At 46.2% G+C, this 18,207-nt stretch overlaps 1 protein-coding gene across 2 annotated transcripts in view; it reads left to right on the top strand.

The window, feature by feature from the left end:
• Positions 1–4,855: 4,855 nt before the first annotated feature.
• IGF2BP3 (insulin-like growth factor 2 mRNA binding protein 3) overlaps positions 4,856–18,207 on the top strand; it is a 170,332-nt gene continuing 156,980 nt past the window's right edge. For both annotated transcript variants that reach the window (XM_011973937.1, XM_011973936.1), the window contains exons 1-2: positions 4,856–5,445; positions 6,835–6,895. In XM_011973937.1, the coding sequence (XP_011829327.1) occupies positions 5,271–5,445; positions 6,835–6,895 (236 nt within the window). In that variant the 5' untranslated portion in view covers positions 4,856–5,270. The remainder of the gene's footprint in view (positions 5,446–6,834; positions 6,896–18,207) is intronic.

The following is an 18,207-nucleotide window of genomic DNA, read 5'->3' as shown; positions in this document are numbered from 1 at the left end:
CATAGCCAGAGTTCTGATCTGTATTTCTGATGAAACCAACAGCAATTTATGTATATAATTACAAACTCACCAAAGACACCAGTACCTAGTATACACCATTGTGGCTGTTTGCCTTTTCAGTTAATCAAATTAAATATGATTATTTCGTTTGTTTTGTGCTTTTCCAAGTCAAATTCATATTTATTTTTTCTCACCGTCTCCACCAAACGTCAGTAAAATTGGAACATTTCAGCTACAGAAATCGTTAATCCTTGAAGGTCGGTCTCAGCTTCATTGGTCTTAGGGCAGCTTCAACGAAAACGTGGTCTCAGCATAGTTGATTTTACCCGGAATTTTTCGTTTGCTTTTTTTGGAGGGGTTGTTTGATTTTGCTTAAAACAACCCTGTGGACCACAAAGGGGTTTAGGAAGGGAGGGGGCAGGGCGAGTCGATTACTCTAGAAGCCCAGAAAAGTTCAGCTACCTGAGAACACATTTGGTTGTAGTTGTTTTAAGTTAAAAAAGGACGTATAAACTCTAAGATGTTGGAAATGGGCAGGGAAACGAAGATGTGACTCCAGCTGCTGAGCATGGCGCAAATCCAGAACCTCCGGGCGCTGGACGTTGGGGGAAGGGAGGGGACCGTGCGGGCACCATGCGGTCAGCCAAGGGGCGGGCTCCACCCACGGACGCAGAACTGCTTTCCACCCTTCCTCAGCGTTACCTCCCTCTTTCCTCCTTGGGGGTTGGGGCTGGGGGCGAGCAGTTAAAGGGCAGGAAAAACGAGAGCGAGCAGAGGGGAACACAATCCCACCTCTCAACCTCGACAAAACCAACGAGGGAGCAAAGGGTTATTTTCGCGCCACAAAAGATGGAAATCCAGGGGCGGCTCCGGGGCCAATGAATGGAAACCAGCAAACCGCTCTGGCGGAGGCGGCCCACGGCGATAGGCTCCCCCCGTCAGCCAATCGGGAGCGAGGAGAGGCCCCCGCCCGCAGCAGGGGCGGTGTCTCTCTCGACGCCGGTTGCTCAACTTGGACTCGGCAAGCCGGCCCCGGGGAGCGCGGGAGCCCCGCCTTGTACCCGCTTTTGCGCGCCAGTCTCACGGCCCGCCCCACCCCGGGCAGACCCGCAGGGCTCGGCGAGGGATTCTACCCAGTGGGTACCAAGCATCTCTGAGCCCCACGGAATCCCTCGCGCACACACGCAACTGAGACCGGAGGTGCGGGAGAATCGCCAAACCCACGCTGCCCGGTGCGTCCCCGCGCTGGCGGGCGGACTCAGGTGGGGTGGCGCGGCGAGGGCCCCGGCCACACGGCTCCGCACATACGGACGCAGCCCCAGGAGGACCCAGAAGCCCGCAGTCCCGCGGTAGGGCCCCGGGAAAGGGCGGTCCAGTGGTCCAGGCCCTCCGAGGCGAGCCGGCGGCCGACGAAAGACCCTCCCCAGTGTTGAGCTGTGAGGATCCCGCCCTCTTTCTCAGGGCAGAGCCAGAGGAAAAAGGAAACAACCCCATCTTCTCTCCCGGGGCACCATTTTTATTTATTTTAAACAATAAGATATATGCAGGCAGCTTCCAGGGAGAGGGCAGATCCAGGTTACCACTTACTACGCCTCTGGTTTAAACAGATCAGAGTCCAGGAGGGCCGTTCAAAAGCGCAAGAGCCTGTTAAAGCACCTCCGAGGAGGCCCAAGCGACACGCCAGGCATTGTGTGCCCACCCGCGTGAGGGGATTCGGCTTGAGACTCCAGGCTGGTCCCAAGTCGGGCATGAGGAGGGGTGTCAGCCCCTTCCCCCCATCTGCCCACTCAGCCTTTGCCCCTGACGTGTGGGTACAGCAACGGTAACTGGCCTTCTAAACATAGCTATGCTTTAATATTATGCTGACCCAAAAGAAACATTTGTACAGTCCTCAGTTCAGCAGATAAGGAGGAGATGCAGCTGTCCAAAGAGTAAACAGACTGCAATTGGAAAGACTCAGCCGCATCCCAGAGCACACACAAGGTGGGAGTTCTTTCTTCGTGGAGTTCACATTAATTAGGAGCTACAACTGCTTCAGGAAGAAGCTGAAGTAGCCTATAACCAGTTAATTTGTGTGAGATTCATTTAAAAAAACCTCGAAGTTAAATTGATTTTATATTCATTCTTGAAAATTCACCAAAGGTATCTTTGTACTTGAAGTGCTAGTGCAAGAAAACTACCTAAGATCTTTTGACTCAGCCCTTAAATGATTGGAGACTGGAAGTGGAGTGGACTGCATCTACCTCTCTTTGATGTCTGAGCTTATATTACTCATGTATGTTTTTAAGGTCCTAGATGGACTATCCAGTTTGTTACAATAATACACAGATTAGGTTAACAGGAGTCCCAGGAACATATTTCATCAAAACATACACTTGTTTTAAATTCCAGCTGTTAAGATTTGTTTGATAGTGCCAGACAAGCATGGACTAGTATTTATGGAAAATAAACAATTTATTCCATGCTTTAGAAGTAGATATTTCCTTAGGTCTCAGTTTTAGTAAGAGCAAATACAGTTAACCCAGAAGCCATGGTTCAATTGATTTTGGAAGCAAACTGAACACACACAATTTGTTTTTATGAAAAATTACTAAAAGTTAAATGATCAACAGGTTGTAAAATTTACAGTGATACTGAGAAGTGCAAATATTACCAAATGAATGAATGAAGAACATTTCTCCAAATGGCTTTTCTACAACAGGTACATTTAAAATAAATCCATAATTTTTGATATTTACATTTTGCATACCACAGAAGCCAAAAGAAAGAATACATTTCTTTTTTAGAACTGAAGTTCTCTTTTTTAAAAAAAATAGCTTTAAAAAAGTTAAACCTAACCATAAACTTAGAGAAATTTTACCAAAACGTTCTTTCAAGGCTGAGCTCTTAATTCAGTTCCAAATATTGTAACACAAAAAGACGTCTGTCCCCCTATTTTATAAAGTAACAACATTTCATTAAACGTGAATGAAATATTGTGAAAGTGTGTTTACGTTTAAAATGTTGGATTCGCTTGGCAGGAAAGAAAAACCTGTAAGAAAGAACAGTTGCATTTAAAATGGATGATCTGACACCTTCCGGTTCCTTAACACAAAATTACAAAGTAAGTTCCCTTTAAAAGACAAAATGTAAATACTCTTTATATCATGCAGTAATTCCCATGTTTAAATCTACCATTCATCTTTTAAATGAAAAATACACATTTTAAAATGCTAACAACGGTTTTGACAGAGAAGCTTTTATCAATTACCGAAGATGTTTCCAGCGTAAATCACAATATTTCCTCTATTCAGGATACCTTTTTTCTACCAGTAAGAGTACCGTCATTAAAGATTCTTGTCTGTATTTTCATGTTATATAGAATTTATTTCACTTAAAAAATTAGCATTTTATATCTTTTCCATAGAATACCTGTTAAAAATATACCTGTTAAAAACACAACTATCTAGTGCAAATGAAACCTTTGAGTGGAGTACACAATCATTAAACGACACTTGGAGATTTCCACTAGAACCCCAGCACTGCCTTCGTTTCCGTATTGCTCGTCTCCAGTTCACATTTTGTTGGCCCACAAAGGCTCCACCGGGCCCAAATCCTCCTCCGACAACCACCATTGTACTCATTACATATAGAGAAAATTATGTATGGCTCTCATGGCCAAATGTAGGCAGAAAAGAGGCAGAAAGAGGCTCGAACAGTTTTTCAAATACGAATCCCACCTAGGGGTAACGCAGGACGGTCTTCCAATTTTAAGTCTCAAGTTCTCCAACTAAAATTAATTAAATAAAAGTACCAGCCTGCTCCACTCCTCCCCCTTTAAAAACTACAGGAAGAGAGGATTTCCCTTTAAGTACCGACTTCTCCCACTTTGACTTCTCTCCTCCAGCGGCCCAGGTCCCCGACGACCCCAGCCCCTAGCTAGAAACCTCCGCCCCTGCACTCCCCTCCCCCACCAGTGGCCAAGCCCGCCCCCGGCCTCATTTATCCTGGAGCCTTTTCTGAATCGCGCAACCAATGGCAAACGCGAAGCCGAGAGCCACCGCGAGCGCAGGCGGAGGCGGAGGAGGTGTCGCCCAGACACCCGCCCAGGACGCTGCGGGCTCCCATCCCCCACCGCCCCGGGCCCGGGCCGCCCCCACTCGCGGGGTGCCCGGGGCCCGAGAAGGGCGCACAGGGTGGGGTGCGTCGCCCGCCTGTCTTGCCACTACCCCTTGCCCCCTTCACCCAGTCCCCCACCCCTCCTCGCATCGTTTCCGTCCCTGCCAGCCTTAGAAACGTGCCTGCGGCTTTGCTGGGGTTACACTTCTAATGCCATTAAAGCCACCAGGCGAGTTCGAGATTGTGACTCTGGTTTTGTTGTTAATAACCTATTTTGAAAAATCGAATGATTAAAACTACGGTAACTAGAGCTGAGGAATTGCCTGTTAGTACCTCTACCCATTTCCTCATTAAAAAAAAAAAAAAAAAAAAATCAATATTCCAGCCCTCCCTCCCAGGATCCGCCCAGACCAGATAACCCTTTCCAAACTCGAGTTGTGACCGTCAGCGCCCCGCGCCGCGCTCCCCTCGGTGCCGGCTGCGGTTCCTTTAGCATTTTCCCTCTTCCTCCTCCCCCTTCTCAGGGTCCCTCTCCCAATCTCGTTTCCCCTCCCCCTCTTCCTCTCGCTCGCTTTTTTTTTTTTCTCCGAAACCCACTCTAATTGAGGCTCTGGGATTCCTCACGTGAGACGTTGATTTGTAGTTTGAACACGTGGCTCATTCAAAAAGCCGGACACTCGGAGCGGATTTTTTCCGCCTCCTGCGCCTTCATCCCTCCTCCTCCTCCTCTCCCCTCCCTCCTGCCAGTCACCCTTCTGGGTTTTTTATGGGGAGGCGGCGCCTGCCTCACGTAGTGTGATATTTTCACAGTCCGCTGGCCGAAGCCAAAGGGGTTGGGGAGGAAGAGACAAAAAGTAGTTTTTTCCCCTCCTCCTCCTCCTTTCTCTTGCTAATCCCGCCTCCTTCTCAGACTTAGGAAGACTGGTGGATGCGTTTGGGTTGTAGCTAGGCTTTTTCTTTTCTTTCTCTTTTAAAACATATCTAGACAAGGAAAAACAAGCCTCGGATCTGATTTTTCGCTCCTCATTCTTGTGCTTGGTTCTTACTGTGTTTGTGTATTTTAAAGGCGAGAAGACGAGGGGAACAAAACCAGCTGGATCCATCCATCACCGTGGGTGGTTTTAATTTTTCGTTTTTCTCGTTAATTTTTTTTTAAACAACCACTCTTCACAATGAACAAACTGTATATCGGAAACCTCAGCGACAACGCCGCCCCCTCGGACCTAGAAAGTATCTTCAAGGACGCCAAGATCCCGGTGTCGGGACCCTTCCTGGTGAAGACTGGCTACGCGTTCGTGGACTGCCCGGACGAGAGCTGGGCCCTCAAGGCCATCGAGGCGCTTTCAGGTGGGCCCGGGCCTGGCCCCACCCGGGCTCTCGCCCCAGCCCTGCACCGCCCGCCCAGACCCACCGGGGTGGCTCCGCGGGCCCCAGGCCCGGCGCGCTAGGGGAGCGGGGGTGAGGCCTCAGCGCCCACACCCACGCGCGTGGGGGCCGGGGCTCTCCTCAGCTTCGGCTCCCACTCCAGCCCGCGGCTCTGCTTCCCCGGCCGGGGTTTGTTGGGTGAGGGCGGACGCGCTGTCAAGAAAGCCCCGGCGCTGGCTAAGGGGGGCGCGGGGCTGGGGGAGGCGCGCTCCCCCGGCGCCCCGCCCGGGCCCAGGCGCGTGCTCCAGGCCCCGGCACGCTGGGCCTCGGGGGCCGAGCTAGAATGCCCGCCTGTGTCTCATTCCTTCCTGCTTTCCTCGGTCGTTATTTACGGCGCTGTCTGTGCTGCGCCCCGAAACCCCGGCCGTGGAGAACGGAAAGTGGCCTCGACCTTGCTGCCGAGTGAGACCGCGGGGCTGGTGCCTCGCACAGGCGGCCCCGCGCTTCCTCCCCACCCTGCGGGAGGAGAGTGTGCCCGGTTTCCCCGTTCCACCTCCCCCGGTCCGACGAGCGATAGGGGCAGGTGGGCGGGGGCGGCTGGTCGCCTGGAAGGGAGTCGCCGCCACGCACCGGGCCGCCCGCCGCTCTCCGGGCCCTGGCGCGGGGCTGCGGCCTCCGGGTATGGCTCCGCCAGGGCGAGGGACGGTGCCGGGCGGGGCGGGACGCCCAGGGGAAGGCTGCGCTGGGGTCCCCATAGGAGCCCCGTGCTTTTCGGCTTCCCTTTTAATCAACTCAGACGTGGTGCGGGCGCCTCGCAGTCCTTCGCTCTTGGTTCAGCCTGAGCCGAGCTGCGCCTCTGCCAGTTCTCCCGTTCTGGGTCTCCCCTGCCGTCCCCGACCCTTTCCCGCCACTCCCTGTCCTCCCCAAGCCCACTGCTGAGTGTTCCCGGCGGGTTGGGCTGAAGCAGAGGGCAGAGCCAGGGCGCCCCCTCCTGAAGAAAGCCAGGGGAGCCCCCTGCCCCGAGTCTGTCCTGTGGAGCGTGTCCAGGGCGGTGAGAAGATGGGCCGTGTCCCTCTTGCGGGCTTCGTGTTGGTGGCCCCCAGGGGTGGGTGGGGGAGGCTTTGGGGACTGGACTGATACCCAAGTAGTGGGCCCGTCAGCAGACCCTGCTCCTCAACCATCTGCGAGTTAAATGCCCACACCGCCCGAGGGGGTCGGCTTCTCCCTCCGTCTGGAGCCGCGTCCGGGTCTCGGGGACCCTTCGGGGGCTTCAGGAGGCCATTTGTGTCGCCAGTTGGGCTGTGCGGGTCTTTCGGGCAGGGAGAGCCGCTGAACTCGGCCGACCGTCTCTCACTTCTTGTGTGTCCGCAGGTAAAATAGAACTGCACGGGAAACCCATAGAAGTTGAGCACTCGGTCCCAAAAAGGCAAAGGTGAGCTGCTGCTTCTGTTTCCCCCGATTCTGTTCTCACTCCGTTATTGGGTGGAGAGACTCAGCTGAGAACTTCTTGTCCTTTGGTGCTTACCCGGCTGCGGTGTGGCGTGGTGTTCTGGTCTTTTCCCCTTGCTTTTAAGTTTATGGCGGGGGTGTGTGTGTGTGTTGATGATGCTGGGTAGGAATTGAAAGCTTGTCTGTGGCCTCTGCCGCGGGATTATGGTTATTGGTTACAAAATCTCTCGGAAGCTCACAGCTGAATGTCCTCGGTCAGAGCGGGTCAAATTGCTCCTACGGGAAATGGGTCGCAACAAGCAGTTTCGGGGGGTACTCTGCAGGACTTGGGAAGCAGCGGATGATTCCCCTACCCCTCCAGGAGCAAGAAAGGCGAAACCAGCTGCGGACACGCGGGGGGCGCGCCTTTCTGTCCGGATTTGGGAGGCCGTGGGCGCGGCCGACTGGAGAGGAATTTGCCTCTGCCCTGTGAGCTCGCCAGGGGTATTGGAACGCGTGCGTAAACGCCGGGGCCTCTCCGGCCCAGAAGTGCCTTTGAGTCATTCCAAAGTTCTACAGGTTCTTGCAGTCAGCACCTTTGTCTCCCCGCTTTCCACCCCACTCCTCCTGGGTACATTTTTGCTTACAACCACCAAATGATGAAGACAGGAAGATTTTGTGCCACTTAAGGAGGGGGATTTCTCGTCTCCGAGATCATGTGTGTAGTATGTCCCTTTACAGAATGTTTGCAGATTGTTTTAGCCTCTGAAGCATTTTGGAGACATGGCTCTTTCCCTTTTTCTTTTTCTTATGAAGCCTTTTGGAGCAGTGGAGACTTCTTTCCTTTCGCTAGAGCCGGCCAGATTCCGGCTCTATTTTTTTGTTTTGTTTTATTTTTTAAAACCTTCAGCCAACTCACACCATAGGTTCCGGCTCTAACTCCAGTTGGAAAGGCACTGCTGCCTCCCAGTCGCACCGGGATGGGCCTCTAAGCCTTTCTGGGTTTTGCAAGATGGGGTTAGGGTTTCTGCCTGCCCCTCTCCCATCCCCCCAACTCCCAACCTGAGCCAAACAATAAGCTGAAAGTTAATTTAAATCAGGACTGCGTGTATCTGGTTAGATATTGGTGAGAGTGTGTGTGCTGGAGAGCAGGAGAGTTTGCTATGCATTTCACTGGTGCTGTGGAGAAATAGATGGCTACAAAACATGTCATCTATATGCCTGTGTAGATTCCAGCTGTCTTCCCAGGCAAAGCATTTTCACAAATCTTCTTTTTAAGGATGAGTTGGTTTGGATTTTTCTTGTTCTCATGCTTAAATTTCACTAAGATAATTGAAAGGGATTTGAGTGACTGGATAGATTGTTCTAATTGGGAAGTTTGGTAGGGGTCACATTACTTTCATATAAATTGAGCTTGGTTTAACAAGAATTGAAAATCGAGGGAGAAGTTATATTCCCCTAAAAAGAAGCTTAAAGCCATAGCCTGAATTAGTTAGGAAAAAAACATAAGCACATTTTGCGAATTCTAGTTGTTATTATGTTTGGTCAGTGTGTCTTAATTTTGTTAAAATGTTGAATAAATAAGCAAATGGTTGTGCCTCAAGTACTGGCATTTTAACTTTTGGGAGTTTCTAAATTTAAAAATTAAATGTTTTGGATTTTTACAATTCATTAAGCTACATGTAAATACAGATGACTGTGCCTTCCCCTGCTGCTTTTCTTTTGCTGATGGGAATTTCTCCCCAGGTGTAGGGGATTAATTTAAAAACATTACCTGGTAACAACTGCCTGTTTTATTCCTAAAGGCTTTTGCTTAGTCCAAAAGCATATATATACTTAGTTACTTGTTACTTTATAATAAACAGGAGTTCCTCTTTAGGAAAGCACATAAGGTAAGGTGTCACCAGTGACAGCAAGTATTTATCAATGTATCTTCAGTTTATTAATAATGTAGATTAAATTTTTAAGTTCATTTTTCACTAGCATTAAAATGCTCAGGATTTTAAGTGATACAGTAATATCTTACTAACGAAGTAAACAGGGATGAGAACACTGGAGATTTCTTTTACTGATAGAACAGTCATGTTCCTTGCTTGTGTTGAAATGTTTTAAAAGTAGAGCCTTTGGCCGGGCGCGGTGGCTCCTGCCTGTAATCTCAGCACTTTGGGAGGCCAAGGTGGGTAGATTGCCTGAGGTCAGGAGTTCGAGACCAGCCTGGTCAACATGGTGAAATCCTGTCTCTACTAAAAATACAAAAATTAGCCGGGCGTGGTAGGGGGTGCCTATAATCCCACCCAGCTACTCAGGAGGCTGAGGCAGGAGAATTGCTTGAACCGGGGAGGTGGAGGTTGCAGTGAGCCATGGTGCCACTTCACTCCAGCCTGAGCAAGAGTGAAACTCCACCTCAAAAACAAAAACAAAAACAAAACTTTTTTCCTCTGCCCCTGGAAATCTATGTTACAATTATTTTAACTGACCCTTGGAGCTGTGATGCAGTTTCTCATATCTGGACTATTCCACCATTTTCAGAGGCTCTGGAAGCAGACAGAGAAGGCATCAGGGTGACAACATGCCCAGCACCTAAGGGAAGGTCAAGAGGTTGTACTGACTGATGGGGGTTGCTCTGATAGTTGAATGCCACAAACCAATCCTTGCCAAGCCTGCTGGACTTGAGGGTGGAGTTCTTTCTGCTTAGCAGTCATTTCATTCCATCCCATCATCATATGGGCATCTGAGGCAGGCACACCCACATGTGCACCGGTGACCTTTATACTTGATATACAAGGCATGTCAGGAACCTGGTGCTGGAGAATGCACGCTGAGATGGATGAATGGGCTTGCGCTGACTAAATAGGGGAGCAGGCCCAGGAGGTGATTGGAGGCTTGGCAGGCTGGGTTAGCTTTGACTTCCAATGAAGCTTGGCGGGGGGACCCTTTCAGGAAGGAGTAAGGTTGAATTTGGTTCAGACCACGCTTAGCTCCGAATTACTGAGGTCTCAAGGGAATGTGGAAGGAATGTGGCTTTTCTGCATTCAGATACCCCTCAGTTGGGGAAGATTATAGCAGTTACTTTACAGACATTGAAGTCTCCTGCATCTGGACTAAAGAGAAGATTGCACTGGATATCTGTGATAGTGTTGCACTTTCTATTCTAAATGTAAAAGCTATAGAACGTGAAGACTTCGACTCCGAAGTATAGGCTCAACTTTTTTCCCTCCACTTTGGAGGTAAGGGTGGGTATGGAAAATAGTTGGTACTTGGAAATGTTGTATCTGAGTTTGGTTGGAAGAGCTGCTGGTATCCTGTGGGGCCTTGTTTGTGCCCCTATGTGATTATGTAAATAGCACTGATGTCCTTTTTTGTTATGTTGTGGGCTGTTGGGCATGGGAGAGGGAAGAGGAAAATTGCTGACACTGGAGAACTGAGGGGATGGTGGTTTTAGTTCAATTTCCTTGACTTTTTTAAATTATAAAAATAATTTTTCATATGTTCAGTTTTTCAGAACCTAACCTTTTTGTTGCTGCTTCCTATGTGATGAAGAACCTAAGCATATTTTTATGAAACTTCCTCACGATTTAGCTGTTGGCATTGTTTAGGATTATGTGTAGCAACAAATACATTTGAAGAAAGGAGTAAAAAAATAGGATATTATAGTTAATATTTTTCTAGGCAGGATCCTTTATTTTTTTCTTCCTTTTAGGGTAGGATTTTTTTCCCCCCTCAGAGTCTCGCTCTGTTGCCCAGGCTGGAGTGCAGTGGCATGATCTCAGCTCACTGCAACCTCTGCCTCCCAGGTTCAAGTGATCCTCCTGCCTCAGCCCTGCTAGTAGTTGGGATTACAGGGACGCGCCTTCATGCCCGGCTAACTTAGGGTAAGATCTTTTAAAACGGACTATGGTGCCTAAGCTCAAACGTTCTTTTTTGTTTACTTAAAAAAAAAACAGTGATAGTTGCCCAACACTATGAATGTATTTAACACCATTTAATTGTACTCTTAAAAGTGATTAAGATGGTAAATTTTATGTGTTTTTACCACAGTAAAATTGGGGGAAAATGCAAAAAAGAAAGTGAAGAACTTATTTCCATATTAGTCTCGTGTTTAACATGTAAATTGGGTAGAACTTATAAAAGTCATTGGGGTTTTAAATGTATCTTACTTTAAGTGGCTATTTAAAAGCTAGTGTTGCATTTTAATAGGTGTTAAGGATAGAATAGGCTAGTGTCAGGACCAGCAACGTGCCCATTAGCCAGGGCACATGACCCTTCAATGCTGCCTCCGACTTCAAAGTCCTAGGACAATAAAAGCTGTTTTTAATATAGAACATCTAAACACAGGTATGAATATCAGTGGTACTCCTTCCTTATCAGTGTGTGGCTCAGGTGAATCTTGTGATTCGGGAAAGTTTCTCACACATGCAGAGACTTGAGGTTCTGAATGTTAGGAAGCTTTCTTGGCTGGTTAAATGATTATAAACTGGGTTATCTTTAGAGTGCTCAGTTTAAGATCAGTGTGGGATTGCCTAAGTGGTTGTAGCTGAAAAGATTTTTTTCCTGATTTCATATTTTCTCAAAACAAATTGAGAGAGTTTGAAAGATTTCTTACTTTGGTTTTGATAAGAGTTTTTAAAAAAATTAGATGCATGTTGATGAGTAGCTTCTACTGTGTGGCTGTCCGCAGTAACCCTGAGGAAGATGTTATGGAAACATGACATGTGCCTGGAGCCAGTGGAAATTGAGAATCTTGGCTTCTGTTTCTGGCTTTCCCTTTGATTTGTGTGATCAGTTACATTCTCTGTTCAGGCCAGATGCCATTATGATAAACTACAAGGGGCATATAGTATTTTGTTCTGAGGTTTTGCCATTGTGCTCAAAATAAATAGGTTATCAGCTAAGGCTTAAAAATATCTTTTGGAATTAGAGAGATCTGGGGTTTTTCCTGTAAGGAGCTTGACTTAAAATTTTTTTTCTGTAGCTCTGTTGTTTTTGCCTGTGTACCTCTTTCATGCAGTCAGCAAGGGGGAAATGATCTTTGCCATGCTTTGAAACTCCTATGAGCGACACCAGTTTAGTTAATGTGTGGTTATAGGATTGGGATTTTGTGTTAAAGTGAAGCTGTTGAACTACCTTCATGTATTTGAAGTGACTCCATTATAATTGTTTTTAGCAGCATCCAGGCAGCAACTTTTCTAGCAATAACTAATTTTTGGAAGGTGTGAGTTAGCCATTCAGTAACTCTGGCGGTTGGTTTGGTCTGGGAGGAAGGAGAGGCGGAAAGACGAGATGGTTAGCTGTGCTATTCTTAGCTGAGTTTCCTTTATCAACTGTTGCCTCTGATTCAGGCTTCCAGAGTCATAAGACAGGAGGTGGCAGTGTGGTAGCAATGACCAAGGGGTAGGATTGGTATTCTTAGTTAAGATCTCAGCCCCATAATTCTGATGTTACAAATTGGCTTGGACTGCGAGGATTTTGCTTGAAGGCTGGTGGCAAGCATCCGTCGTTTTGAGTGTTCCATTAAAATTAAGGGTGTAATTTATCATGGTCTGAAATTGCTGTTTGGCAAGTATTCAGTATTGGTAAATAAACACAGTTATAAATATTGACATATTATGTGAATTTTATTGCCCTGAAGGGGAATACATAGTACGTAAATTATAGATATTTTAGAGAATTATCCTGAGACCACTTAACTTGATTAGGAAATAGTTTAAAGTTATTGTAGAAATATTCTTGGGCCAGGCGCGGTGGCTCACGCCTGTAATCCCAGCACTTTGGAAGGCCGAGGCGGGCGGATCACGAGGTCAGGAGATCCAGACCATCCTGACTAACATGGTGAAACCCCGTCTCTACTAAAACTACAAAAAATTTGCCAGGTGTGGTGGCGGGCGCCTGTAGTTCCAGCTACTCGGGAGGCTGAGGCAGGAGAATGGCTTGAACCCGGGAGGTGGAGCTTGCAGTGAGCCAAGATCGCGCCACTGCACTCCAGCCTGGGTGACAGAGCGAGACTCTCTCTCTCTCAAAAAAAAAAAAAAAAAGAAATATTGTTAGAGGAGTCTATTGAACTATAAGCTGAAAGGAGCCTAAGTCTTTAGAATGTCTGGCATTATTGCATTATTGCATTATCATTAGTTGTTTAGGAAGCTGATTCTCTTGTGGTTATGGTATATCAGTTATCTGTTGCTGCATAAACAAACCACCCCAAAACTTAGTGGCTCAGAACAATTTATTCTTTCTCATTCTGTGGCTGTTAGGTGGTGGTTTCTGATCCACATGTATCACTCAGGTCCCTTACTAAACTGGGGTAAAAGGACCAGGGAAGCTTTGCTGATGTAACTGGCCATCCTTGTAACCTTTCTCCAAATGGTATCTTATTGTTCAGAAGAAGCTGGGGTTTTTTTTTTCCTGGCACAGTTGACTAATTTTACCCTAAGTGAAAATGGAAACTGCTAGTCTTCTTAAAGGCTGGGCTCAGAATTGGCACATTACTTCTGTCTCATTCTATTGATTAAGGCAAGTCATCAGGCCAGCTCAGATTCAGGGGAGATGTGGAAATAAACTCCATCTTTAGTTGGTAGAGTGGCATGCATGTACCAAGAGGGAGGAATTGATGGTGGCTATCTTTGTATGTCATCTTCCACAAGTTGAAGGAAGTGTGGTTTCAAAATGCTTGGAACAGAAAATACCTGAAAATTGCATTTAGCACTGTTGTAATATTCTGGCAGGCGATGATGTTATTAGCTTTGGAGGTAATGAGTAGTAGCTATTCTCTGTGTAGCCATAAGAAACAGCCAACAGGATTTGCTGATGGATTAGCTGAGGTGTATGAGAAGAATGACAAGATTTTTTTTGGCCAGAGCAACTGGGTGGAAGATGGTGCCATTTACCAAAATGGAGAATATTGGGAGAGGAGCAGATTCTTGGGTAGAAAACAGGAACTTTGGTTTTGATATGGTGTTTCTAATACTAGAAATTTAAGTGAAGGTTAGTAGGCAGATATATCAATTTGGAGCACGGGGGGAGATAGGACATAGAAGTGACATTTGGGGACTTCATTAGCTTGTGGCATTTGAAACCATGGAATTGGACACGATCATCAAGGGAATGAGCCTATGGCTCTAGGATGAAGGAGAGACCAGCAAAGGAGGGTGAGGAAGGACAGTTGAGCAGAAGAAAGCAAGCAGGGCAAACTGTTTCTAGAAGATAAATGAAGAAAGCCTGTGGAGAAGGAGGGTGTAATCAGCTGTGTAGAATACCACTGAGAGTGATGTAGATGGATGAATAAGTTAGTGGGGGTGGTGGTAAATCTCGGCCTTCTGGCTCTGCTGTAAATAGAAGGAGAAAGATTTACAAATTTTGGAGCAACCTAGGATATAACCTTTCTTTCAGAATTCATTTATTCAATTTTTGTTCATTAGTTTTTTATTTATTTTCTTGAGACAGAGTCTTGCTCTGTTGCCAGGCTAGAGTGCAGTGGTGTGATCTTGGCTCACTCCCCCTCCCGGGTTCAAGAGATTCTTCTGCTGCAGCCTCCCAAGTAGCTGGGACTACAGGTGTGTGCCACCATGCCCAGTTGATTTTTGTAGTTTTTAGTGAAGACGGGTTTTACCATGTTGGCCAGAATGGTCTTGAACCCCTGACCTCAGGTGATCTGCCTGTCTCGGCCTCCCAAAGTGCTGGCATTACAGGCGTGAGCCAGCGTACCTGGCATTTTCTTAGTTTCTAGAAATATCTGAGTATTTATGTATCTATTAGAGATGTAAGAATCTCCTTAGTAGATCCTCTGACTCAATGGACAAGGCTTGTTTGTGACAAATGACAATTGATCTATTCTTTTTTTTTTGAGATGGAGTTTCACTCTTGTCGCCCAGGCTAGAGTGTAATGGCGATCTTGGCTCACTTGCAGCCTCTGCCTCCTGAATTCGATTCTCCTGCCTCAGCCTCCTGAGTAGCTGGGATTACAGACACCCGCCACTACACCTGGCTGATTTTTTTACATATTTAGTAGAGACAGTGTTTCACCATGTTAGCCAGGTTGGTCTCGAACTCGTGACCTAAGGTAATCTGCTCACCTCAGCCTCCCAAAGTGCTGGGATTACAGATGTGAGCCACCGCCCCTGGCTAGTTGATCTACTCTTGTACTTTTTAACATTTCTGGTGAGTGTGAGCTCACTTTTTTTTTTTTTTTTTTTGAGACAGGGTCTCGCTCTGTTGCCCAGGCTGGAGTACAGTGATCACAGGTGTAGACTACAGGCACCTATAGGCACATGCCACCTCGCCTGGCTAATTTTTTAAAAAAATTTTTAGTATGGACGAGGTCTTGCTGTGTTACTCAGGTTAGTCTTGAACTCCTTGGCTCAAGCAGTCCTCCCACTTCGGCCTCCCAAAGTGCTGGAATTACAGATGTGAACCACTGTGCCTGGCCTTCACTTTCTTTACAAAGTCATTCTGCTTTCTTATTAACATAACATTGGGGAAATTGTCTGAACCTATCTTAGGTTCCAAAAGAGTGTAGACCAAGTCCAGTTCTTCTTCTTCTTTTTTTTTTTTTTTTGAGTCAGAGTCTTATTCTGTTGCTCAGGCTGAAGTACAATGGTACGATCTCAGCTCACTGCAACCTCCTCCTCCCAGGTTCAAGTGATTCTCCTGCCTCAGCCTCCTGAGTAGCTGGGATTACAGGCGCACACTACCACACCCGGCTAATTTTTTTATTTTTAGTACAGATGGGGTTTCACCATGTTGGCCAGGCTGGTCTCAAACTCCTGACCTTGTGATTTGCCTGCCTCGGCCTCCCACAGTGCTGGAATTACAGGTGTGAGTCTCTGCACCCAGCCCCAAGTCCAGTTCTTCTATATGGTGGACTAAATGCGTGATTTGACAAGCAGAGGTTGAAACTCTTGGCCAAAACGTTTATGGATATGAGCCAGGTTTAAAATACCTTTATCATGATTATTTTAGGACGCTAGCATAAATTAAGTATTCCTTCCATTTTGTTCATAAAACTTTTGCTAAAAGAAATACAGGAAATCTTTTGGGAGGAACTAAATTCCTTCATTTTTACACTAAAAAAAAAGTGGTCCTTGGCAAAGTAGCATGCTTCCCCAATTATGAATCCTGTCTTGTGACCAAAACCATTAATCAAAAATTGGGTGATATGTTAGATCAGTTGATTTTGAGATAGGTGACTTGTTCTGAATAACTCCTTTCGAGACTTTCCTGCTGGCTATGCAAGTCTTTTGATCAATAGAGTACTACTTCCAGGATGTATTTAAATATTATAAGAAAGGAAAACTTATAAAAATCAAATAGCACAATAGATGCTTTACCAAGGATTCTCCATAGAACCCTGGGAGAATCTACCTGCCCGAGGCCCTCCAGATAATCACGGGAGCCCATTACCAGGTGCTACAACTCTGCCTGACTTCATCCCTCCCATTTAAGTTGTCCACATACTCAAAGTAGCTTGCACAGGAGCCCAATCGTGTTTGCAGTGGCAAGTCAGAGCAGAGATGTCCTATTTCTTGCCTTCTCTAAGTACCGAAATCTCTTTTGGCTTTTTTGAAGGGTTGATTTATCTTCTTTCTTTAGGAAAAAGACTAGTATACAGGTAGTCTGCTCTCTGGGGCTTATTATAGAATAAAAACATTTGGATATCCTGTTTTAAGACAGAAAAATGACTTTTTTTGTTTCAATGTGTTTTTTAGTAGCTTCATCATAATGTAAGCGGATTGCGGAGAAGTTGAAGAGGGACCTAAGGATAGGAGGTTAGGACAGAGGGCATAGAGAGGTAGATGTCACGGCTTTGTCTCAGGAGGCTGATTGTGGTTCCTGGGGATGTGTACTTAGATTGCAAGAGGTAGAGGTATCTGGAGTGGAGTCCACGGTGTCTGTCTGTCTCAGCTTGTTATCAAGTTTGGTATGACCCTGACTTGCAGAAAAAAATGTCTTGAATGTAAGATACTGCTGAGGATCAGGAGAGTAGGAGGAGAAACTGTGCTGAAACCTCGCGATGAGGAGACTGGGTGCTTGCCATATGTGTCCTTGTTGAACCAAGGGAAAAGCCAGGAGGATGTGGGATATGAGGTCTGGATCTGGGCTTGTTTTGTGGGATGTGAGGTCTAGATCTGGGCTTGATTTCCAGCTCCACTTACTAAATGTATGATGTAGTTTGAGGATGAGGAATTTGAGGTCTTGGGAGGTTAGAATGGAAGTGATGCTTCATAGGATCCTGTCGGACAATGTGTGTAAAGGATGAATACAGCGTCACCCAGTAGTCATTCCAATGGAAGCCGCTGTATTTCTCTCCTTGAGATTCAGATGGGGAAGCTGGATGGATGTAGATTAGATTTGTTGGTGATAACAGAAACATGGAAGATCTTTGTTCTCTTTTGGGATGTGGACTCAAGTAATAATCTGTGGGTGGTGTGTTTTTAATTTACAATGAGCATGTATTACCTTTTTTGTTCAGATACAACATAGATACAACAAACTGTATAAATATTAAACAGATTGATAATTTTTATATATGTGCACATTCAGATTAATTCAAAAATACATAAAATGTAAAAAATGTTTTTCAGTCCTCACTCTCTCTAGTAGTTCCCAGGGCTTACTTACCACTGGTTGTATATTTTCTAGAAGCTCTATGCACGTGTCCACAAACATCTTTGAATATAATAATGAAATCATACTGTTTATAATTTTTGCTTTTACTAAATAATGTATCCTGAAGAATCTTCAATGTAGGTACAAATAGTTCTCTTTTTTAACCAACAGATGCATTGTTCAACATAGGTGTGCAATAATTTAGCCATCCTTTTCATAGTAACTTTATTCAAGTGTACTTACGTGTATGCCATCAGACTTCTGGTTGAGAAGTTTGTACTTTTTTTTTTTTTTTTGAGACAGAGTCTTGGTCTCGCCCAGGCTGGAGTGCAGTGGTGCGATCTCTGTTCACTGAAATCTCCGCCTGCTGGGTTCAAGGGATTCTCATGCTTCAGCCTCCTGAGCAGCTGGGATTACAGGTGTGTGCCACCACACCCGGCTAATTTTTATATTTTTTGGTAGAGATGGAGTTTTGCCATGTTGGCCAGGCTGGTCTCGAACTGCTGACCTCAAGTGATCCTCCTGCCTTAGCCTTCCAAAGTGTTAGGATTACCTGAGTGAGCCACCATGCCCAGCCCCTGGTTGAGAATTTTTATAACATAAATTCTTAAACTAGGAATTGTTATGTCAAAATATGTGGACATTTAAATTTGAAAGCACTCTGCAAAACCTAAAACTAAATTTTGGTTTTGTTTTTTTTCTTTTCTTTTTCTTTTT

This window comes from Mandrillus leucophaeus, unplaced genomic scaffold, assembly GCF_000951045.1.
Source record: "Mandrillus leucophaeus isolate KB7577 unplaced genomic scaffold, Mleu.le_1.0 Scaffold140, whole genome shotgun sequence".
Taxonomy (NCBI): Eukaryota; Metazoa; Chordata; class Mammalia; order Primates; family Cercopithecidae; genus Mandrillus; species Mandrillus leucophaeus.
This window is presented reverse-complemented; position numbering and strand designations above follow the sequence as displayed.